This window comes from Lagenorhynchus albirostris, chromosome 10 (assembly GCF_949774975.1).
Source record: "Lagenorhynchus albirostris chromosome 10, mLagAlb1.1, whole genome shotgun sequence".
NCBI lineage: Eukaryota > Metazoa > Chordata > Mammalia > Artiodactyla > Delphinidae > Lagenorhynchus > Lagenorhynchus albirostris.
Window position 1 is genome coordinate 42,445,957 of NC_083104.1, and position 23,468 is coordinate 42,469,424.

Sequence of the window (23,468 nt, forward strand, 5' to 3'; positions counted from 1 at the left end):
CCTGACGCCCTACCATAATTTTTATTCATCTGTAGTACTCAGGAGCTAAGGAATCAATCCATGTGTGAACATTTAAACATGGGCTGCCCTGAAGTGAACGCTCCATTTAAAAAATCAATAGAGATATCCACAGGTGACAGACCACACCAGGGAGTGGAACCCTGTTTTCAGCAGAGGGGACTGAGCACCTTTCTAGGTAAAGGCCTTCTGGATGCTAGGATGGCTCCTCGTGACTTTCAAGTTGTTACCTGTGTGATCACTACAACCCTGCTGGTTGGGTGTGGCACAGAGTCACCGCCAACCTATATTTAAAACTCTGCTGTTCCACGCCAGCTTTTTGACCTTGAGCAAGTTAGTTCCTCAACAGCTCTGAGTCTGTCTCTTTGTCTATAAAGCGGGAATAACCCCGACCCTACAGAGTTATAGGAGAATCCTCAGCACAGTGCAGCACACAGGAGTCCCTGCTCAGCAGCTCCTTCTGCTTCTGGCAGCACATATTAACTCACTGAATCCTCAAAAACAACCCGGAGAGAGGTTACAAATGAGGACATTGAGGCGCCAAGTTTAACCTCCTGTTTGTGACAGAGTGGCAGGACAGATGACCCAACCCAGAGTTGCTGTTCCTCACACCCGGGTAACACAGTCCTACTTCCTAATGGGAGTTGTCAGTTGGCTCTCCTAATCCAACACACTTGGGAGGATTTAGACTTAAAGTAGTCCTCTGAGGCGATGCTAACCACCTCCCACCTCCACTACCTTGCTTTGACTTGTCCAAGAGTGCAGAGCTTGCTGGAGGAGAACTGAGACCATACGGCCTCCCCTACTAGAAAGCCACCCTACTTTGGAAAGGGCCAGCTTTGCAGGCCCAGGCCCCAGACACAGCAGGCAAAACGAGATGTTGTCCTCGTTCCACTTTCCAAGCCTGTTGGGTGGGCCTGCATTCCTTTAGGATGGGATCCCACTCACCTTGCAAAGGGCCTGACCCAAAGGCATACAATCCAGAGAGTGGCCAGCTCTTTGGGGCGTGAAACTGATTCACTCCTTGGAATCTGATCTCTGATCTGGGAAATACTTGGGAGCGAAAGGGAGTTAAAGAGGAGCTGACAGGTCATGGTGTGGAGGGAGGCTGGAGAGGCCTCACAGAAGTAAAGGTGGGGGGATGGCATGTACCAAGGTGGAGGGCAGCTGGACAGCAAGCGGCTGCGGAGAAGTGAGACACTTCAGCAGAGAGAAGTAGGGCTGTCACCAGAGACGTAAAGACAGGCAGAGTCACACAGTCTATGTGATCCATGCTGGAGCCCTGAAAAGGCAGTGCCCCAGAGCTGCCTAGGGACTTTCCAGGCCTGGCCACAAATCCCCCTTGTCTTGAGACAATTTAACAATCTCTAGCCCTCCAAATCAAAAGAGCTTAAATCTCAACAGCCAGAGGCGGAACCCCACATGGGGTCACTAGGAAGGTTGCGGATATAGTATGGATGGTTCCGGACAAAGCCACACTTCCGATGGAAAAATCTTGACAGGGAGCCAACTTCTCTTCAGGGTTGACCACATGCCAGGTGGTCCATATTCTCTTTTCTCATCATTCCTCACAATCCCTTTCTGCTCCCAGATGGATATGTTCTCATTTTATACAGGGGGAGCTAGCTCAGCTACTCAGGTAAGAATCACTCTTACTGTGAATGGTGGAGCCGGGAAAGGATCCCTGCTCAGTCTGACTCCAAGTCCTCACTCAAACAGACGCAGGAGGTCATGTGACCTTGTTAGGGGAACCACTGACGGAAACCGCCCACCCTGGCCAGACCTTATAGTAACCATTTGCATGAGTTATCTTACAACAGGAGGTCCTGGTAAGGAACACGGAACTAACAAGCTATCACCAACCGGAAGAATTCGGGAAGGGTCAAAAGGAGAGGGGACACCAGTCAATATGTCCTACCAACCTCCCAGAATCCTTCTCGCTGGAATCCATCTTGGCTGAGTGATGTACACGCCACCATGAAGGACCCTGAGTCAGAATGATTGGCCAGAGACAACCCAGAAACTAACTCCATCACCATAAAACCTGAGAATGCGAGCCACGTGGCAGAGCAGTTCTCCTGGGTTCCCTTACCCTACTGCTCTCTGCCCGGGTGCCCCTTCCCAATAAAGTCTCTTGCTTTGTCAGCACATGTGTCCCCTCAGACAATTCATTTCCGAGTGTTAGACAAGAGCCCACTCTCGGGCCCTGGAAGGGGTCCCCCTTCCTGCAACAACCTCAGGCAGGGGGGCAAAGATTTCTGCAGCAGACTCCAGGCTGGACCAGGCCAGAGGCTTGCCCATAGCCCAACGTCTGGTGACTGCATCAAAATCTCCCAACATTTATGAAAATACCCATTCCCAGGCCCCAGCCCCAGAGATTCTGATTCAGAAGGTCCAGGTAAAGCCCGCGAAGCTGTATTTTGTGAGTAAAAGGCGCTTCAAGGTTTCAGAATCACTGGGCTAAGACGGAGGTTAGCAATGTCTTTTCATGGAGGAAGCAGCACATATTTAGCTAGTTAAGCAAACTCCAAAAGAGGATTAAATGCTAATTCTGGATATTCTGACATCTGCCCCCAAATTCCTGAATATAAAAACCAGTTTGATACAAGTTAGTAAAACAAAAGTTGTACAAAGAAATGCAAAATAGGGTTCTAAAGAAACTGAGAACCAACGTGGGAAAAAGTACTACCTAAAAAGATAACAGTACAGCAATATATGTCAATATACTATTTAAGGTCTAGGAAAATGGTGGGGTTCAGAACTTGCCCTCCCCCTTATTTCCCCAACATGCTTTCAGAAGACAGAAGAAAGAGAAGTAGAAGTGGGGAGTCTCTCTGGCCTTTGCCTTTGAATCCCTATTTTAAAAAAGGGAAAGTGGCATGCAAGTCAAGGTGGGCTTTGCAATCAGAAAGATCTGGATTTATATCCCAGGTCCACTGTAATCAGAGAGGGTACGGGGCCCCGGAAAAAGAGAACCAGGCATGGCTTTCTGGACATAAGAGAAGCCATTTTAGGCCTAAGCATTGTTGTGATCTAAGCCTGACCATAATGCTTGCCCTTGAACAGGTCTCTGTAATCAATGATCTTGAGGGAAGTAAAGAATGCAGGAAAAAAGGAAAAGCAGTGAAGAAATAACAGTTGAGATAAAACAGAGCCCTAGTTTTTCCTCAAGGGATATACTTAACAATCTGATACAGATCTTTGACTTGTTATACAAGAACTAAGGCCCCCACCCAGCTAGAGGATGGTAACTACAGGATAAGACCCCAAGCTGGTCTCAACACGAGGAAGGATGATGTTGACCTTTATGACCTTCGGAGACTCCAATCAACTAAAGCTTGGAGTCTGTTAACCTTTGCCCCAATTCTATGCTAAATTCCCCTCTGCTCAAGCCCCCACATGAATATGCATGTGCCCTTAGCTTATTCTACAATTTTGCTAATTGGATAGACACTGCTTTGGAAAAGATCCTCAGCGTCCCCTCACTTGCTGCAATTAACAAATCCTTCCTTCTCCCGATCTTTGGCTTGGTTGTGTCTTTTGGCTCGACACCCACCAAGCGGCAAACCCTGTTTTCGGGTAACACCACCACACACTTACTTTGTGACCTCAGACAACTGATTTAACCTCTCTGAGCATAGTTCCTTATATGTAAAGTAGAGATAATACTTACCTTCAGGACTGTTACAAAGATTCAATGGGATAAAAATTATGATAGAATATGTACCTAACAAAAATGGGACAGCTCAGCCTTCAAAGGCTGAGAGGGTCTTTAACAGAATCAGGGACTGCCCACCGCTTCCTACCCGGGTGTGGAACCTTGTAGACCCAGAAAGAAGCAAGTACAAATACAATCCTAAATGGATTCTCGCCGCCCGGTCCCAAATACACCCTCATTGCCGGCTTCGATCTGCACACGCCGGCCGCCGAGCGGTTTAATCACAAGGTAAACCCAGTCAGCCGCAGTCCTAGGGGAACCCGACGGCCGGCGCCGGTACCGCTGCTGCCGCTACCTGAACGCCATGCACAATGTACACCTTCTCCGCCTCACTCAGCGCCACAAACGCCATGCTGCCGAGCCTCCCCGCCGCCAGATGTCATCTGCCAGCGTCTCCCCCGCGGACCACGCCCCCTCCGCGCCCATGCGTCATCAGCCTGCGCGGCGGCCGCTCCAGCAGCCGCCGCCGCCACCACCGCCACCACCGCCGGGAGCTCGATGGGCTTCTCTTGCGCGCCGCCCTGTGTCTGGCCGAGTCCAGGGAGCCGCGGCGCCTCGTGCCGGGGAGCCATCGCTGCAGCCCGAGGCCGGATCGCGGGTCGGGGGCTGCAGGGGGAGCGACGGCGGCGGCGACAGCCGAGCCCCACCGGGGGCCTGGGACTGGGGAACTGCCTCCAGCTTCACGGTCAGTTGGGTGAGGAAACTGGGATTGGGTGAAAAAGCTGGGGTGAGACGAGAGGCACGGGCCGGGGCCGGAGCTGGAGGACTCGTAGTAGGAGAGACGTGCGGCGCAGTTTGCTCAGAGCTGAAGTTGAAGTAGCAGGTCGTGTGTGTTGAGAGAGACAGACAGACAGACAGACACAGACAGACTCACTCCGAGTGAGGGGAGGCGGACGTCGTGATTGGCCTGAGAGGCTGTCTCCTTGCTCTCCTTCCTACCCCCTGTCTTGCATTTCTCTGGTCCCTAGAATGGTGGTAAAGAAAGAGGCGATAAAGACCTCTTTAGGTCGTTCCCGGTGGGAAGGGTCTGGGCCAGAAGTGAATGCCCACTAGTCCCGAGGCGTCTTCACCCCAGGGATTCCCCCACCCCCACCCCCGCTCTCTCTCTGGGGCTGGTTGACCGAACGCTGACCCGGAACCTTTACAGGATCCCCTTGCCCTGGGTGGCTGCCGGAGCATTGTCCCAAAGAGAGTAGGGGGGGAGAGTCTTGGTCGGCGCTGGCTGGGGGGCGCAGTGCCCAGGCGTCCCCAGCACTTCCTAGCAGTGACTAGTGATCGCTGGGAGCCGTGGACGAAAAAAATGCCAGCCCCGCTCGTGGCCACGTAAGAATGGGCCTCGAATATTCAGAAAGGATACCTGCAAGGTGAATGTGGGGTCACTGAAGGAGCCCATTAAGGCGGGGCTGACAGGGCACGAAAAAATTTTAAAGGGGCCACGTGGATAAATGGGGGAAAGTTAACCCCAAACGACAGAAACAAAGAGGGGGTCTGATGACTTTTCCAAATGCTCCATTTTTGAGGAACCTCCCTGTACTCAAAAGTGAAAGTAACCCTTGACAGCTTGATCATCCAAATAACATTTGGGTTTTCTCAGATAGTAGCTCAAATACAGTTTCACACATAACTCTTGGGAGCTTAGCATAGATGGGCTTTGTGCTGGCTTTGGAACACTAAGACAAGTGGAGCACAACTTCTGCCCAGAGAAGCTCCCCAGGCAGAGGGGAAGGACCCAGGGCCAGCATAACCACAGAACATGGTGGTTAAGAGCTATGACAGTGGCACTAGTGAACACAGTGGGATAGGGAGGTCAGTCCGAGGAGGGTATGGAGAGGAAGTACCTGCCCACATTCTTAAGCACTAAACTGCTGAGCCCCAAAATAGATGATCACTTCTTAGTAGACTGGACATTAGTTGTTTCTGATGTCTCTACATAATTCTCTGCAGGTGCACCTACAGGGAAGACATCCTGCATTGTTGAACTTTGCCCTCCAGGGAATCTAGGAGAGGTGAAACTGGAAGTGTTTCCTCCCTAACGAAAGTACAGGTGCCCCCACCTGTTGTGGCACATAGATGCCTTTGTGTGTGGTTGGACGCCTGGATTCTAGAGAGGACCTCCGTGGTGAGATAACAAGGGACTGCTGTTGTTAGAAATGGTATTTGCGCTAGAGATTGCTCGGAAAGGAGAGACCCTGGATGTGGAATTTTAGTAGCTAGGATATCTAAGAAGATTGAGGGTTTAAAAAGTGGCAGTGAATAGATCAGAAAAGACACTGAAAGAAAATTCTGAGTTTGGATACCATGGAATCATCTTTATATAAAGATTCATCTTTCAATGAATCTTTTAAAATATAAAACATACATTTGAAGTGTTCCCCTGATACTTGACTAAGTTTCTTTGCTGGAGAAGGGTTGGCAGTATTTGCTAAATAACATTATGAACAATGTCTGACATGTTAGACAAAGTAGATATAAGAGGTGTAAACAGTAGAATGTTCATTTAAAATTCTCTACTAAAACAATGACACCTTCACTAATTGTTTTGCTTGAATGCAGCCAGAACATTTTTATCACATATGTTGTGATAATGTGTTAGACATTTCAAAAGCCTATAAATCCAGAGTTCTTTTTGGTTTACTGAAGCAATTCAAAGATTATATGTTTGCCAGAAAATCAAAACACCAAGGATGGCATATTATTCTGTTAACCTGCTTGTTTTCCCATCACTGTCAGATTCTTTTGGAGGCATACTGATTTATAGGTCTGTCTGTTCTAAATCTCTGTACGCTTATTAATTTTATCTAACAGTAACTTAAGTATAATAGTGCTTATTATGTGCCAAGCACTGCTCTAAAGCACTTTACAAAGACTAACTGATTCAGTCCTATTAACAATAGCCCTGTGAGGCAGGTACTATTATCCTGTTTTACAGATTGGGAAACTGAGGTGCAGAGAGGCTGTCTTGACCAAGGTCTCAGGTCACACAGCTAGTAAGCGGTAGAGCCAGGATTTGAGACCAGAAAACCTAGCTCCCATACCTGCCTTCCTAACCATCCCCTTATGTAGCTGTCCCCTTTCATTTCATTCACCAGTGTATTTGAAGGAGGCCTGTGTTTGTTGTGGAACTGGTAAAGCCCTATAAGTTATAGTTAGTTTTAATTCCAAAAGCAAGGAATCTGTTCCTTTTTCTAGAGGAACATTGAACGTGGTGCTGATGGGAAGCTCATGTGTCTGTTTCAGCCAACTCTTTTAGGTAAGGGAAAAGGTTACATATAGACCAAGTGGAGCTTAACTCAAAGTACCTGAGATCCCTCAACGGCAGAGAAGCCCAACGGATCAGGTACAGAGGGTTGAGATAGGCATGGAGACCCAGATTCCAACCACGTGCTTATTCCCAGAATAGACCTCTAGAAGCTCTTCAAACAATCAGGAAGTATTCGTTTGCATGCCTTTGTGTCCCTAGTGTTCTCGTGGGCCTGAAGAGATAAGAAACTGAAAACACACACCTGCCTAAAAGGAGTTTAAGATTTCTTATAACTGCGGAGCCCAGGTTCTTGAACTAGTACGTGAACAAGACAAAATAAAGTGCTCAATTGAGACACGTGGTACTTAGATGAGAGGCCGGCCTATAATAAGGTGCTAATTGTGCAGGCCAGGCATCAAGAGCAACAGGTAAAGAGCTGCTGCTAGCCACTGGCAGATAACAGTAACATTACACAGAGTAAATCTGTCCCACCTAGCCTTGGTTAATTAAAGCAAAAACAGTCAGTTACAGGAGAGCTTGGGGCAGTGCTGAGTCTGTGGTGCTGAAGTTGCAGAGAGCTCTCGAAAGAGACCTCTTAAAAGCCCAGCAAGGGAACATTTTATTCCCAGTCTTAAACACAGGTAGCCAAGTTTTAGGCCTTTTCCTTTGCGTTCTCACAATTAGCCCAGCACCCCAGAAAAGCAAAAGTGAGCTATTGTTTTCCCTATAGATCCGTTTCCTTTAAACACTTTGCATTTGTCCTGCCTGTGCCTTGTCTTAAAGAATACTCGGTATAAATAACCTGTCATAGTCAGGCCAGCACGTCCATCTGTCTTGTCATTCTAGAAATCATAACTTCTGGTTCCAGTGATAGAAAAATTGATGAGAATACATAGGTAAAGCTTATTCTCATTTAGAGGAAGGGTCTTCACGTGTGTTTCATTCTGAGCGAATGGCAGGGTGCTTCCTATGTCTTTCATTAGGGCATGTGTGAGAAAAGGGCATCACATGTCCTGATTAGCAAATCTGGAAGTATTTAAACACATACACACCCCGATAGCCATAGAAAGTAGCAGAAGCTGAAGCAGCAGTGAAGGTGTGATGTCTGGCTATTGACCTTTTGGGGGAAATAAGAAGGCTAATGCCATGCTGCCTCGAATTTCTTCCTGTTTTCTGCATTTTAAAATCATTTGCCTTCCTCCTCAAAAGCAGATTTCCAGAGACAAATGGCCAGGTTATTGCTGACTTTTGACTGTGTAGGTAAGAAGACTACCTTGCATGTCCCACCTAATTCAGCCATTCATCCAGGCAATGTGAGGAAACACCAGGAAAACTCCCTCTTTTCATAGTTTCTTCCAAATTGTAACATTCCTGGTAACATTCCATTGATTGAACTCTTTGGATTTTCTGGTATACCTGAGACATGAATATCTCCTGTTCAGGGTCAGTGGGGATGGAATGCCTTGGGGTAGGATTGATTTTTCACCTTAGGACAATGGCCCTAGTGGGACAAGTACAGTTCTGGCCACAGTTCTGTTGCAATAAGTTTTGACTTTGCTTTGTACAAAGTGTGCGTTTCTAACCCAAGAAAGAGTAGCAGAGAATCTAGAAAGGCAGGTTGGCTAGGAAGATAATGATCTATGGTGGAAAGACTATTGGGCATCTATTCCAGTGATCTAGACTTTGCCACTAACTTGCTTTGTGACTTTGAGTAAGTCAACCTCTCTAAACCTCATTTTACACGAAAATGCCTATCTTACCAGGTTATAGAAGTCACAGTAGATCTTGGATATAGAGACATTTAAACACTGAAAAATGGTCATGTTTAACTTTGGACTTTAAGACTTCTCTCTTTTACCATTTTGTAATATTTGATGTATTTTGATAGTGCTTTTCCCTCTCTGCAAAACATTAAATGAAAGAACAAAGGAAGTGGTAATTACATGCCATACTTCATTGAAAAAATTGAACATGCTCAGGAAAATTGCTAACAGACAACTGTTTCTTTTTGAATATTAACAAAAAATGGGGAAAGAAAGTTAAAGGATACTTTTGATAATAAAAAAATCCAAGAAATTAACAAAGATGTTGAATTTGTTTCTGAGAACAGAGGAATCAGAATCTCAGCCCTGCAGAGGACTTTAGCAATCAGCTCAATGTTCCCTCTTGTTTTATGGGTGAGGAAACTGAGGCCCATGGAGGGTAACTGTCTTGCCCCAAATCATGAGGTTAGTGAGCAGCAGGGTGGAGAGTAGAATTCTGGCCTCTTGACTCCAAGCCCGGTCTTCATTCTGCTTAGCACTAGTCTCCCATCTATCTCCAAAGGCCTCTAACAGATGCCTCACCTGGCAGGCGGGGGCTGTGGACTTGTAGAGTCTCGTTTCCTTGGGCCCAGGTTCCTCCCAAGCCTCTGCTCTTGCATTGCCACTTACAGGGCCTGCCTGAGGTGAGTGGGATCAGCAGGGACCTGAAAGCAAAATGGGTCCCCTCCTTGAAGCCTGGTACAGTTGTAGTAGCTGGTTCTCTCTTCTCCTTCCCTAACTCCTCTTTCAGATCCCTCTAAGCCCTTTTGCTTTTAGTCCCTAAGAAAGCCACGCTCTTGCCTGGGTGATGTCATAGTGGCTGCATATCTGCACATAGCACAGTGTGGGGCCAGGTGCCATTTTCAGCCTTTGCTGGTTGGTCTCTGCCTAGCATGGGTGGGCTTTCCCTCAGAAAAAGCAGCGTGCTGGAACTTGGCCCTACAGGAAATGTTCCCCAGCAGAAGCAGATTTTAGGGATTCAATCTTTGGGTGACCCTCCTGGCTGAAGCTTCACAGCCCTCCTGCTTCCTAAGTTAAGGCAGGATCAGTCTTCTGAATGGTGGCTGGTGTTCAGCCAGGGCCCCAGCTTAGAGCACAAAATGCTTAAGTTCAGGTCTGTGATCTATGAACAGCACTGCATGTGACCCACCCGAGAGTGCCATCTCTGGGTGACCATGTGTGGGCAAGAGATTCAAACAGTAAGTAAGCCAAGGTCACTGGTAGAAACATCAGCACCCTTCCCCCTTTTGTTTCTAGTTAATGGGCAAAGTTAATGATTGTAGTGAGTAGTTAAAGCTAGGCTCTGGAATGAGAGCAGGCTTGGGAGTGTATCCTGTCTCCACTGCTTCCTAGCAGTATGAACATAGGTTAATCTTTCCATGCCTCAGTTTCCTCACCTCTAAAAGGGGGTGGGAAAGTGAGGACTTATCCTACAAGGTCGAGTAGCTATGAGGATAGAGCAGGATGAGGTGCGTCTAGCATACAGCCCAGTATAGTAGACCTTCAGTAAGAGTCAGGGCCCTGCTCCACGTTGGGTGTGCCCTGCACTGTGGCAGCTGCCAAGCAGAAGGCATCTTGGAACCTACTCCTGACAGAGGCCAGGGGCAGTTCAGTGTCAGGTGAGATCATGCACCTGATTACAAAGGGTTCCATGTACTATAACACTTGTTGACAAACATTAATTGAGTAGCTAAATCAGTGACATATTGTTGCCTTTTTAAAGAGTTTCCTGCTGGGTTGCAGACTTCCTGGAAGGAGGAGTTAATGTGGGGAGATGGCCGCATAAGCAACAAGAGGATACCATCCTTTAGACCTAGATAGGAAGTTAGCCAGCTCGCTAACCATTTTATGGAAATCAGCTGACTCCTTGAGTTTCATTTCTTTACCCATCTGTAGAAGAGGCTGGACCAGAGTTTGGAAGAGGTCAGCTAGTCCCTATGGTCTCTTCCCGAAAGGCCGTGTTTTTTCAGGGCCCTAGTGTGTGAGGTGGCCTGGTGGGTGCTGTGCTCCATTAAAGAGGAAGCCACCAGCAGCAAAATGGCTCATAGAAGAAAGAATGCTCCTTCTTTTTTTTTTCCCCCCCAAAGAATGAGTATTATAGGCTCCCAGGAGCGGAAGCAAAGTCTGCTTAGAGTCCTTTTCTAAGGTTTTTAAAAAAGAGTCACAAAGTTTAGAGAACTAGGCCTCCCCACTTGAGAGATGAAGACATTAAAGCTAAGTTGAAGTGACCTCTCCTTAGGTCCATGAATTGTGTGCGAGGGAGCAGGAAGCAGAGCTCGTGTTTCCTGCTTGGTCATTCCTCCTGTCCCCCTCTTGCAAAACAAAAAAAGAAAGAAAGAAAGAAAAAGCAGCCATGTGCGGTGCTCAGAATGTGGTCTGTGGCGGCAAACAGAGCTGGTTTTGGATCCTGGCTTTATCTGATCTAGGGAATATTATTAAGACCCTCTATACCTCACTTTTTCCGTCTTTACAATGAATAATAAAAGCTACTGTGCTAAGTTGTTGTGAGAATTTAGAGGGGCTGCTTTGTGTACATCCTCAGTCTTAATGGGCATTCAGTTAATGATAGTGCCCATCTCCATTCCTATAGCAGCACTGCATGTTCTAGGCAAAATCTCAGATGCCCTTGGATTTCCTCATCTGTAAAGCAGAAGAGTTGGACTAAAATCTATTAGATGGTCTTTAAGGTTCCTTCCCACTCTAAAATTCTGACTCAGATAGTGATTGTTTTTTACCAGTTAATCTTATGCGTGGTCTTGTTTTAATTTTTTTCTCATTGTTGCAACATATGATAAAGCACGCGCATAAAAAAGGATGAATGTGTTACCCAAACGAGTGGTAGTTTCTACTGATCCCCAGTGTTTGTGACATATGTCATCCTATATGTGGGTGTGTATTTTTTTTAATAGATCTAGAAAGCTAGGAGGTGGTAAACTGCCAGTTGTAGTACTGTAATAGTCAGTTGTAGTAAATGGAGGAACCGTTAGCCTACTTGAGCTTCCAAATCCCCAAACTTTTTTCTGAAATGGAGACTCATTGTTAGGAATCTGAGTTTGCACATGAGTGGGTTTTATAGGAAGGTGGCTTTTATAGGAAGAAGGCAAATTTCGCTTACTGACCACTTGCAGGTTCCCTCAGTGAATTTTAATATATATAGGATTTGGTTTGGGCATGTGATATCTTCCTTCCTTCCTCCCTTCTTCCCTCCCTCCCTTCCTTCCTTTCTGTCTCTCTCTCTTTCCCTCCCTCCCTCCCTTCCTTTCTTTTTTCCTGTTTTTTGTTAAAGGTTAAGTATGACAGAGACAGCAAGCAGGCAGAGGGAGACAGACCCTGTTGTAGAGAGAGACACAATGTAGACTCCTTGGTAAAGATCTTCTAGCACAGGCCAGCAGCTCTGCCTGTCTGGACACCTTCCTTGCCTGGCAAGGTGTGGTGCAGAGGGTAAGATAAGGCACCTTTCCTTTGGACCACACCCTTACCTTTTGGAAAGAGTTGAGTGACTCATTCTGGTTTTTTATGAAACATTTCAAACATAGTGATTCATGGTTCATTCTCTCTTTCTGAGAATCATCTAAAAATAGGTATGAAATTTACAATCCTTTTGGATCCTTACACAAATTAAGAGAATTGTAACTCAGATAAATTCATTTTTTGCTAGATCCGATTTATTTCCAGAGCTTCCAGGGAATGGGCCATTTATTCATCTGTAAATCTGTAGGGCTGGTTTGTGAATACTTGAAGTCCATCACCCTAAAACTTGAGAAGTTCTGAATCTATACAGTGCCAAGATCTGCTTGTATGTTGTGCATGAATGCATGTGTGGATGTGAGAATGTGAGTGGGTGTGCTGTTTTAGGAAAGTAATCTTCACAAAGTCCTTTGAGATGCCTTTAAGGACTTGGTTTTAGATCTAGCTGAGCCACCCATGACTTTAGTGTAGTATCTTGTCTCAGGAAAGCAGCTGGCAATCTGAGAAGATCTGGGATTCTTGGGACATTCGCTGGATTGAGAACAGTGGGTTTTGGGGGTTCTAATACATCCAGTACTGAACTTTTATGTGGTCATGCCTTTGAACCTTGTTCATGAAGCACGGACTTTTGGTCAACTTTCTTAGGCCAGGTGATGGATTTATAAGGGTTTGCCCCTCACTCAACAAGTAATGATTAACCACAGTCACTGTAGCTGGATTCTGCCCATCACTAATTGTCAACACTAGGCTAGGAGGCTAGGCTGGCCAACAACCACCTATGGGCCATAGTGGAATGGGGCCTCTGAGCTTTGCCTTAGAATCACCACTTTCAAACCCTTTCAGTTGCCCAGCCATGGATAGGCAGCATGGGAATTGAGTCATAAGTGATGTACTGCAAGGCCAATCCAGAACCCCAATCCCTGGGGCTCACAGGACTCTAGATGGAACTTCACTAAATACATTTTTGTCTGCTTATCTGGATTAGTGGAAGGGCCTGACTGTGGTCAGGCATAATGAAGCACGTGTGTTATGGGTGAATCTGGAGGCAATTCTCTGGACCAGAAGCAGTGGCGTTTTTTGGAAGTTAGCACTAATTTCAGTCATTTCTTGGTTTTTGCTTCTGAAACTCTAAGAAGGAAGACTAGATGGTTTTCTTAGACTTCCAACACCCTACTCCCCACAGAGCTCAGGTTGTCATTCTGGACACCATCTCTGCCTTATCATCAGGATCACCTTCTCTAGGGAGCTCCAGAACACCTCTGATCCTGCGCATCTCTTTCTCCTATAGTTTTACCAGATTGGGAGCTGGGAGAGAGAAGGGCAGGGCCTGACCAGGGCAGCACACACACATTATTGTCATCCCTGGGTGTGAGTGCCGTGCACAGTTCCTTGTGTTTAGCGGCTGTTTCATGCATGTCTTTTTGAGTTGAATTGAAGAGAGGGGGCTTGAGAAAGCAAACAGGTCAAGGGCATGGGATGAAGAAGGTAGGGAGGGAAACTGGAGGAGGCTGCCCCACTGTGGTATGAGCGGGCTGGCAAGAGTGGTATTGAGGCTTCTGGGACCGACCAACCTCCCTGTGGACCTGCCCCAGAGGCTGAGCAGCCAGTTCTGCGCACCTCCTCTCACGCAAGGACTCATGTCAGGAGTAGGTCCTTGGCAAAGAGCCTCAACCCCAAGGATTGGAATTTCCCTAATTCGAAAAGGAAAAGTGGTCAATATTTGCCTTTTCTGTTTTTGTTACTAGGGACAGAGTGAAGGGAATTTGTACAGTTTGTTTCAAGGTGGGTTTTCCCCCATATTCCTCAGATTTTCAGTTGGCTAATGTAAGGAAAGCTACTTCCATTGCTTTTGGGGGAGCTGGGTTAGTTAAGTACATTTTTAAGAGCAGCGTGCCTTCCTTGGTTTTGATTGGACTCTTTGAAACTCTGAAGCGTGGATTGGAACATGCTCTTCAGTTCAGCCCTTAGTGTCTGGCTCTGCCAGACACCCTTGGCTGGGTTCTTTCCCAGATCACAGGCTCTCACTCACCAGTGAGGGGCAGTGGGAAAACACAGCTCCTCTGTCCACCCTTTGGTCTCACGTGGTCTGAGTGTGGAACATCTGGAAACTTGAGTAAGAGTCACAGTCCACCTATTTCACAATCCTATTGGGGGCACCCTTCGCCGTCTAAAGTATGACCACAGCCCTGAAAGTAATCAAACAAGGGCTCCAAGAGGTGGGCCGGGGAACACAAAGCTCATGGCATTTTACTCCTGTATTCATGTAATGAACACAGATAGTACGTGGCTACTACGTGCCAGGCACTGGCTAATGAAAAGACAGGGCTCCCAGCCCTCAAGGACTGTGTGGTAGGAGAACATAGCTGGTGTTCCCTAAAGGTCAGTTACCTAAAATGAATACCTTTCTTTTACAAACAAATCTAACAAGATTTAGTTTTATTTGCTTTTCCAGTCCACAGCCAATTAGCAGTAGTAAATAGAGGGTATGTGGGGAAGATTGGTAGCTGTAGACACAGAAATGACAGCCAGGAATGGAGGAGGAAGACAAAGAACCACACAAAGGAGATGCCAGAATTAACAATGATAATAGTCTGCACAGGCCAGTTGGTGTGAGGCCGAGAGCCCAGTGATTCTCTGTACCCCCTGAGGACATTACCTAACACACTCCATTAATTGATGTTCCTGGTAATGACTCTAAATCATTCCGAAGAAATGGATGGTTATTGTACTTAAGACAGGAAGAGCTATAATATCCCTTTTTTGTTGTTTTTTGTTTTACTTTTTAATATTTCCAATTTAACCATCCAAATTGTTAAAATGTGTTTCTGCTTAGGAATAAGCCACAGTTACCTGGGAAATTTGCTTATGTGGAAGGGCCTATTCCTCAGGAAAACCACACGTATGAAACACAACTCAAGTTTAGTCAACTGATTGCCGTATGTACAATCAAGAATGAGCAATTGTCAGAGGACAGATAGAATACAGTCAGCTACTGTGAAGATACACCATGAGCATAATGTGATCACTGGAAGTATATAAACAAGAGCATTGCTCTAAAATTTATTTTCAGTGATTATCCATTTCTGAAAACCACACAGTTTATGATAATTGAAGAACAATGGAGTACACAGGTTGTGGTGAGATGACCCTCAGGCAGCAGATGACAGGAGGATACACTGCCACAGACGTGGGTTGGGGTGGGGTGAGTCGTCACTGACCATCTAGGTCACACTGAGCTGTTCTGCAGGGGAAGCAGGCAGACCTCGGAGATGTTGCAGGTTCAGTTCCAGACCACCGCAATAAAGTGAAAATTGCAATAAAGCAAGTCACATGAATTTTTTTTTTTACAATAAAGCAAATCACATGCATATAAAAGTTATGTTTCTACTGTAGTCTACTGGGTGTGCAATAGCATTATGTCTAAAAAACAACATACCTTATTTGTTTGTTTGCTTTTGTTTTTTTGGCTGTGCCACATGGTTTTCGGGATCTTACTTCCCTGACCAGGGATCGAACCCGAGCCCATGGCAGTGAAAGCGCCAAGTCCTAACACCAGACTGCCAGGGAATTCCCATATACCTTATTTTAAAAATACTTTAATGCTCAAAAATGCTAACCATCATCTGAGCCTTCAGCAAAAGCTGTTGGAGAGTCTTGCCTTGATGGCTGCAGACTAGTCAGGGTGGTGCTGAAGGCTGAGGTGGCAAAATAAGACAGCAGTGAAATTTGTGGCATTGATTGACTCTTCCTTTCACGAACAGTTTCTCCATAGCGTGCAATGCCGTTTGATAGTATTTTACATGTAGTAGACCGTCTTTCAGAATTGGACTCAATCTTCTCAAACCCTGCTGCTGCTTTATCAACTAAGTTTATGTACTATTCTAAGTCCTTTGTTGTCATTTCAACAATCTGCACAGCATCTTCACCAGGAGTAGATTTTATCTCAAGAAACTACTTTCTTTGTTCATTCATAATAAGCAGCTCCTTATCCATTCAAGTTTTATCAGGAGGTTGCAGCAGTTCAGTCACATTTTCAGGCTCTACTTCTAATTCTACTTCTCTTGCTGTTTCCACCACATCTGCAGTGACTTCCTCGAGGCACTGAAGTCTTGAACCCCTCAAAGTCATACATGAGGGTTAGAATCACCTTCTTCCAAACTCCTGTTAATGTTGATATTTTGACCTCTTCCCGCCAGTCACAAATGTTTTTTTTTTTACATCTTTATTGGAGTATAACTGCTTTACAATGGTGTGTTAGTTTCTGCTTTATAACAAAGTGAATCAGAGAGTGGCATGGACAAATGTTCTTAATGGCATCTAGAATGGTGCATCCTTTGCAGAAGGTTTTCAATTGACTTTGCCCAGATCCATCAGAGAAATCACTGCTTATGGCAGCTGTAGTCTTATGAAATGTATTTCTTAAATAAGACTTGACAGTCAGAATGCCTTTTTGATCTGTGGGCTGTAGAATGAATGTTAGGTTGGCAGACATGAAAAAAACATTAATCTAGTTGTACATCTCCATCAGAGCTCTTGGGTGACCAGGTGCATTGTCAATGAGCAGTACTATTTTGAAAGGAATATTTTTTTTCTGAGCAGTAGGTCTCAACAATGGGCTTAAAATAGTAAACCATGTTATAAACAGATGTGCTGTCATCTAGACTTCATTTCCATTTATAGAGCACAGGCAAGAGTAGATTGCGCATGATTCTTAAGGGCCTTAGGATTTTCAGAATGGTAAATGAGCATTGGCTTCAACTTCGAGTCACCAGCTGCATTAGAGAGTCCGCCTGTCCTTTGAAGTTTTGAAGCCAGGTAGTGACTTCTCTCAAGCTATGGAAGTCCTAGATGGCATCTTCTTCCAATAGAAGGCTGTTTTGTCTACATTGGAAATTTGTTCTTTAGTGTAGCCACCTTTCATGAATTATCTTAGCTAGATCTTCTGGATAACTTGCTGGTGTAGCTTCCGTGTCAGCACTTGCTGCTTCACCTTGCACTTTCATGTTATGGAGATCGCTGCTCTCCTTAAACTTCATGAACCAAACTCTGCCAATAAGCTCAGACTTTTCTTCTGCAATTTCCTCACTTCTCAAAGCCTTCACAGAACTGAAGAGAGTTAGGGCCATGCTCTGAGTTAGGCTTTGGCTTAAGGGAATATTATGGCTGGTTTGATCTTCTGTCCAGACCACGAAAACTTTCTCCACATCAGCAATAAAGCTGTTTCGCTTCCTTATCATTCGTGTGTTCACTGGAGTAGCACTTTTAATTTCCTTCAAGAACTTTTCCTTTGCATTCACAACTTGGCTAACTATTTGGTGCAAGAAGCATAGCTTTTTGGACTGTCTCAGCTTTTGAAATGCCTTCCTCACTAAGCTTAATCAAATAGTAACGTCAAAGATTGCTGATTGCAGATCACATAACAGTATAATAACAATGAAAACGTTTGAAATATTGCGAGGATTACCAAAATGTGACAGAGACAAATGCTGTTGGAAAAATGGCACCAATAGACTTGCTCAGCACAGGGCTGCTGCAGACCTTCAATTTGTAAAAAAGTAGTATCTGCAAAGCGTAATAAAGTGAAGAGAAATAAAACGAGGTGTGCCTGTATTTGTTTGGTGGGTGACAACTACCTAGAACCAGCAAACTTCTGTAAAGAGCCAGAGGAAATACTTTAGGCTAATGGGTCTTTCCATCACAACTATTCAACCCTGCAAAAAAGATATAGAGAATATAATATGTGTAATCGAATAGTATGGCTGTGGTCCAATAAAACTATTGGTTTAGAACTTAAATAGCAATCGTGGGGACATAGATGATATGCATACAAATCAGTATGGCAGCAGGAAAAAGAATGCTTGCATTTGGAGGTTGTCAAAATGTTGAGCTTCCATCAGCTTTTGAATCATAATGGGATTTCAGCTTTTCGTTCGTTTGGTTTTGTTTGTACAGAGTTTAGAATTTTAGAATTTGCTTGCCATAGGTCAGGTCCCAGATGTCCCCAGTTTTCAATCTCCTGCTGTCCTTCTCTTTGGTGCTTCAGAAGGTATCCCTGCATCTTTTAATGCCTCTAGGTTGTCCCTGGCAACACTAATTGCCACTATCTTGTGAAGAGCACAAGGTTGCTCTATTGGAAAATTCTGGTTGAATGTGATAGTCACTCTGAGTATTTTTTGAGTCAGTGTTCCTTTGGACAAGCACACAGTATACATTTAACTGCCTTTCAGCCATTAATTCTCTGCCACCATGGGAGGGGAGGCCTTGGCCTTATTCTTTCATTATTAGTCAGTGCAAGTTTTGATTCCAGAATGTCTGTCATTTGAGTAGTAGTTACTGATCTGCCCTCTCAGCTTTCTGGACACATCCTTACTTTTCATGACGCTACTGTAGTCACTTCAGATCCTCTTTCTTCGTTGGGGGTGAGGGCAGTGGAGGAAGGAGGAAAATTGGGCAAAGGGTAAGGATAACCCAGTACAACCATTGAAAGCTTGCCCTTCCCCTTCAGAGCTGCAGTCTTCAGAAAAGCACACAGCCAGTGCTGCTTTTGAGTGATTTCCTGTGCTGTGAAGTGATTTGAGTTCTCAAAAGACTGAGATGTTGCTTGCCTGCATCATAGACTGTGCTCCGGGTGGTTTTCCCATGGCCCCTACATCTGAGAGAGAACTGGAGCCATCGCGGTTTCTGAGAAACCTGGTTGGTGAAACGACAGGCCCCAGAGTTTAAGATAAAGAGCTGGAGCAGGGGAATCTAGACTGACATGTCTTGCAGCATGTGCCGTGGACAGAGAGACTTCAGTTATCGCGTCTTAGTGATTTCATTGCTCTCTCCAGAGACTCAGCTGCAGCTGTGAGGAAGAAAGGCCGCGTTGCTCAGCACTTGCTTCTGAAGTAACTGACGTCTTTCCTAGAGAGAAGACGTGCACACCGCCTGTGATGTGTGCAGGGTCTTGCGGTCGACAGCACGAGTAACAGGCACCTCCAACTCCCTCGACCCTCACACCAACTGTGAGGAGGGGGCTGGGGCTGGAATGTGGGTGTTTTCCTAGGTCAGGAGACCAGAACTCACGAAGCCCCACAAGCAGGTGGTGCGGAAACATCTCTGGACTCATTGTCCAACATTCCTACGCTTTGCCCTATCACCATGAGTAGAGCAGAACTCATTCCTGGAAAATAAACCATTTTGGCCCTAGGGCTAAAAACCCTAGCTTGTTTCAAGAACATTCCCCATCCTAGTGAGTGTTTTGCCTTTATTATTGGCTAATGCAGTGCACTAAGTTAGAAGGTCTTCATGGTTGCAGCTTAACCCTAGTCCTAGGTTACCACTACTTTCCTCCTACTCAATCCAGCCTCAACACGAGTCTCTGGGTTTGTCCACAGTGTAGAGGCAGCAGTGTTACTGATGAAGAGAGTTTTCCCAGAGGGCCTGGTGCTCCCCCTCCCACCCCTTTGTCTTTTAGGTCAAAATTTGAACATATCTGTTAGTCCGCCTCCCAGCTGGTGTGCTGTGTGTGCTGCTGCTGCTCCGGCTGACCTGAGGCGAGGCATTTGCCCTTTGACGGCTCCCCTTTCTTTATCTGTCACGTGAAGGCTTTGGGCAAGGTGGCCCTGTTTTAGCTTTCAGAAGTAGGGACAAGAACTCACATTGGAAATGAACAGAAGGTTTTGGCAGCTTTTCTGCAAGAAGTTTGCACATAGATACTCATGGCTCGCTTTGGAAAGGTAATTTTGTCAAGTCTCCTTGATGACAAGACCACACCAAATTTCTGGGTTCTTTCTTCTCTCTTCCAGATGCCAGTATGGACAGAATAGCTTATGATGCTTATCCCCGCCCACCACTTCCGAGACATTGAGCGGAAGCCAGAATACCTCCAGCCAGAGAAGTGCGTCCCACCTCCCCACCCCAGTCCTGTGGGAACCATGTGGTTTATCCGTGATGGCTGTGGCATCGCCTGTGCCGTTGTCACCTGGTTTCTGGTCCTCTATGCGGAGTTTGTGGTCCTCTTTGTCATGCTGATTCCATCCCGAGACTACGTGTACAGCATCATCAATGGAATTATGTTCAACCTGCTGGCCTTCTTGGCCCTGGCTTCCCACTGCCGGGCCATGTTGACGGACCCCGTGAGTATGTCTGGGCTTGTTTTGACCAGCCCACACTCTCCTCCTCTGGCCCTGGCATGGCCGCCGCCTGCATGTGCCCCCTGACCTTGGGAATGTGGAGAATAGGAGGGCCAGGGCTGGGGTGGGAAAGTGGACTCAGGCCCCACCGAGGGGACCCCATCTGTACCACAACCTGTCTTGGTTGAATGATGCTTTCTGTATGTAGGTGTCTGCATTAATTGAGCCTACCATGGGAGGAGTTTGATCTCGAGGAGGCTTAGCCTCTAGTTAGAAAGGCACAGTGAGAAAACCACGAGGCTGGGGCCAGATGATCCGAGTGGAAGGCATGCTGGGGGTTGGATCAGGATGGGGCCTCCCAGTGAAGATAGGACTGGAGCCAGGTGAAGCTGAAATTAAAGCCCTATCCAGTTCCAGGAACCTGCACAACAGTGGCCTTTACCTTGTTTGGGCGAGGCTCATCTTTCCCTGAAAAGCTGGATAAGCCTGTTTCAGGCCCTAGCAAGTGCCTCTTGGTTGAGTATCTGTGGGTAAAGCTGTGGTTTTCTGCCCAATGACTTAGCTAAATATACCAAGCTGTGCAAGTGGCTGTTGAGTATTAAAGTCTCCGTTCCTGCTCATTATCTTGTATGGGAAAAGTGAGAGAGAGCGTTATTTGATAAAGACTTCCTATGGCTTAATTGTTTCAGTACGTGGGACAAGTGTGTTTAAATTAAGAAAGGGAAAGCACTGCAAGTGGCAGAGCACTGGCCACACAGATTTCGTTTCTGTGAGTCCTGGGGAAAGCACAGTAAAAATGCTGGGTCCTGAGCTAGTTCCCTTCTCAGAGGGCTCCATTTCCTGCTGGTTCAGGTGGTGGATTGTTAATCCATCCCTAGGGAAAGCCACTTTCCCAGCTCAATCACGAGCCAGTGACCGGCCCATATGGCGCCTCTTCTCATGCACGTGCCTGGAGAGATCGCACACACTGGCAGGCAGGGGCCTGCTGGCCCAGTGTTAGAGCTGCTTGTAGGATTGTTGAACAGCTGTCACCTGAAGGAAATGAAGTACATGGTTATAAGTGCCCTGAAACACAGGGCATAAACAGTTTTCCTCAGCAGCATCAATTTGATCATAATGGAAACAAATTAAGGGTTCATTCAGAAATTTTTATGGTGCCCTTGCTATTGGGGATACAAGAGTAAAAGACATTATTTGTCTCAGCTTATAATTTAGTGTCTGCTAAGCCCCAGGCACTCTTCCTTCTCTCAAGGTGCCCTCTGTCTAGAGGAGACAACAGGTGAGGTTAACCCCGTGTGATGAAGGCTGTGGCAGAAGGAAGCACAAGTTGCTGTGGAAGAACAAAAATTAACCAGTCTAGGCAGGGGTGGCTGCCTGGAGGAGGTGATGCCCAGGCCAGTTCTTGTCAGAACAATGTACATGGGCAGGGAAGGTGGAGGGTGATAGGGCAGGAAGACACTGACAGCATTCCAAGCAGAGGGAGCAGCATACACAGAGACACAGGAATGCAGGAGTGTGGTTGTTTGGAGTGGTAGGAACTTAGGAGAATGGGTTTGGTTTGGTGATGTGGCCAGAGTGCCAAAGAAGTGGGGTAGGAGTTGGAAAATGGGGCCAGCGAGAGCCCCTGAGGATTTTAAAAGAGTGATGAGATCAGATTGTCATTTTACAAGGATCACCATGGCAGCAGTGAGGAGGAGCCCCGGGGGCACTGAGGAGTGGGACAAAATGGATGCCATGTTTATTGAGTACCTACTATGTGAGAGGGTCCTTCTGAGCAATGGATACAGCTGTGAGCAAGACAGACCACAATCCCTGCCCTACTGCTGCCCACATCCTAGCGTAGGGCGTCAGGCAGTAAAGACGTGATGGAACAAGGTAATTTCAGAAGTCGAAAAGGGCTTTAAAGACAGCAAAACCGTGTGATCCAGGGGCTGTGGTAGTGACTTTTCTGGGGCGAAGGAGGACTGTTTATTTATTTACTTACTTATTTTTTATTTTATTTTATTTTATTTTATTTTATTTTATTTTTCCAGAATCCTAATCACTAGGCCACCAGGGAACTCCTGAAAGCTCATAGTGGTTTGGTTTGGTTTTAATTAATTAATTTATTTATTTTTGGCTGCGTTGGGTCTTCGTTGCTGCATGCAGGCTTTCTCTAGTTGCGGCGAGCGGGGGCTACTCTTTGTTGCGGTGCGCCAGCTTCTCATTGCGGTGGCTTCTCTTGTTGCGGAGCATGGGCTCTAGGTGAGCAGACGTCAGTAGTTGTGGCACATGGGCTTCAGCAGTTGTGGCTCGCGGGCTCTAGGTGCGTGGGCTTCAGTAGTCGTGGCGCACGGGCTTAGTTGCTCTGTGGCATGTGGAGTCTTCCCGAGCCAGGGCTCGAACCTGTGTCCCCTGCATTGGCAGGCGGATTCTTAACCACTGCACCACCAGGGAAGTCCCAGGAGGACTATTTAAATGAAGGTGATCTGAGAAGGACCCCTGAGGCGATGCCACTTGAGCTGAGGCCTAAATAACATGAAGGGGTAGGTCAGGCAGGTGAAGGTCAGAGGGCAGTGCCTTGCAGGCAGAGGAGAGGTACAAAGGCCCAGAGATAGGAGTGTGCTTGGCGTGTTTGAGAAACAGGACTCAGACCAGGGTGACCGGAGCATGGTGAGCGGAGGCGAGAGGGGCTGGAAGCGGTGGGGAGGGCTGCAGAAGCCAGGCCGGGCAGGACCTGTGGGCCTCGTGAGAACCTTGGTCTCTATTGTACAGTGAGAAGCCATCAGAGAGGCATGATGTGACCTGATTTTTGAGAAGACACTGCCTTGTGCTTGTGATAGGGTTCTGAGGTGGGGCAAGTAGAAGCAGGAAGATGAGAGTTATCGCAGTGGGCCACGCAAGACGTGGTGGCAGCTCAGACCAAGGTGGGAGCAGTGAGGCTGGGGGAGAGAAACTTTTGGATTTGGAATGTATTTTAAGCCCCTAATGCTCAGGCCTGGCTGCATATTAGAATCCCTTGAGGAGCTTTCGAAAAGTACTGATGCCTTGGGCCCCATCCCCAGAGATTCTACTCTAATTGATCTGGGATGGGGCCCTGGGATTGGGGTGCTTTAAAGCTCCCAGGT

At 46.5% G+C, this 23,468-nt stretch overlaps 2 protein-coding genes across 5 annotated transcripts in view; one reads left to right on the top strand and one right to left on the bottom strand.

The window, feature by feature from the left end:
• The window catches only part of EXOSC7 (exosome component 7), a 29,589-nt gene extending 25,442 nt beyond the window's left edge, over positions 1–4,147 (bottom strand). The window contains exon 1 of the mRNA XM_060162190.1: positions 4,032–4,147. Within this exon, the coding sequence (XP_060018173.1) occupies positions 4,032–4,088 (57 nt within the window). The 5' untranslated portion in view covers positions 4,089–4,147. The remainder of the gene's footprint in view (positions 1–4,031) is intronic.
• Positions 4,148–4,190: 43 nt separating this feature from the next.
• ZDHHC3 (zinc finger DHHC-type palmitoyltransferase 3) overlaps positions 4,191–23,468 on the top strand; it is a 54,361-nt gene continuing 35,083 nt past the window's right edge. For 2 of the 4 annotated variants that reach the window (XM_060162185.1, XM_060162188.1), the window contains exons 1-2: positions 4,191–4,421; positions 20,035–20,364. In XM_060162185.1, the coding sequence (XP_060018168.1) occupies positions 20,059–20,364 (306 nt within the window). In that variant the 5' untranslated portion in view covers positions 4,191–4,421; positions 20,035–20,058. Of the gene's footprint in view, positions 4,431–5,724; positions 5,856–20,034; positions 20,365–23,468 lie in introns of those variants that run through there. The other 2 variants (XM_060162186.1, XM_060162187.1) reach the window with 2 other exon arrangements.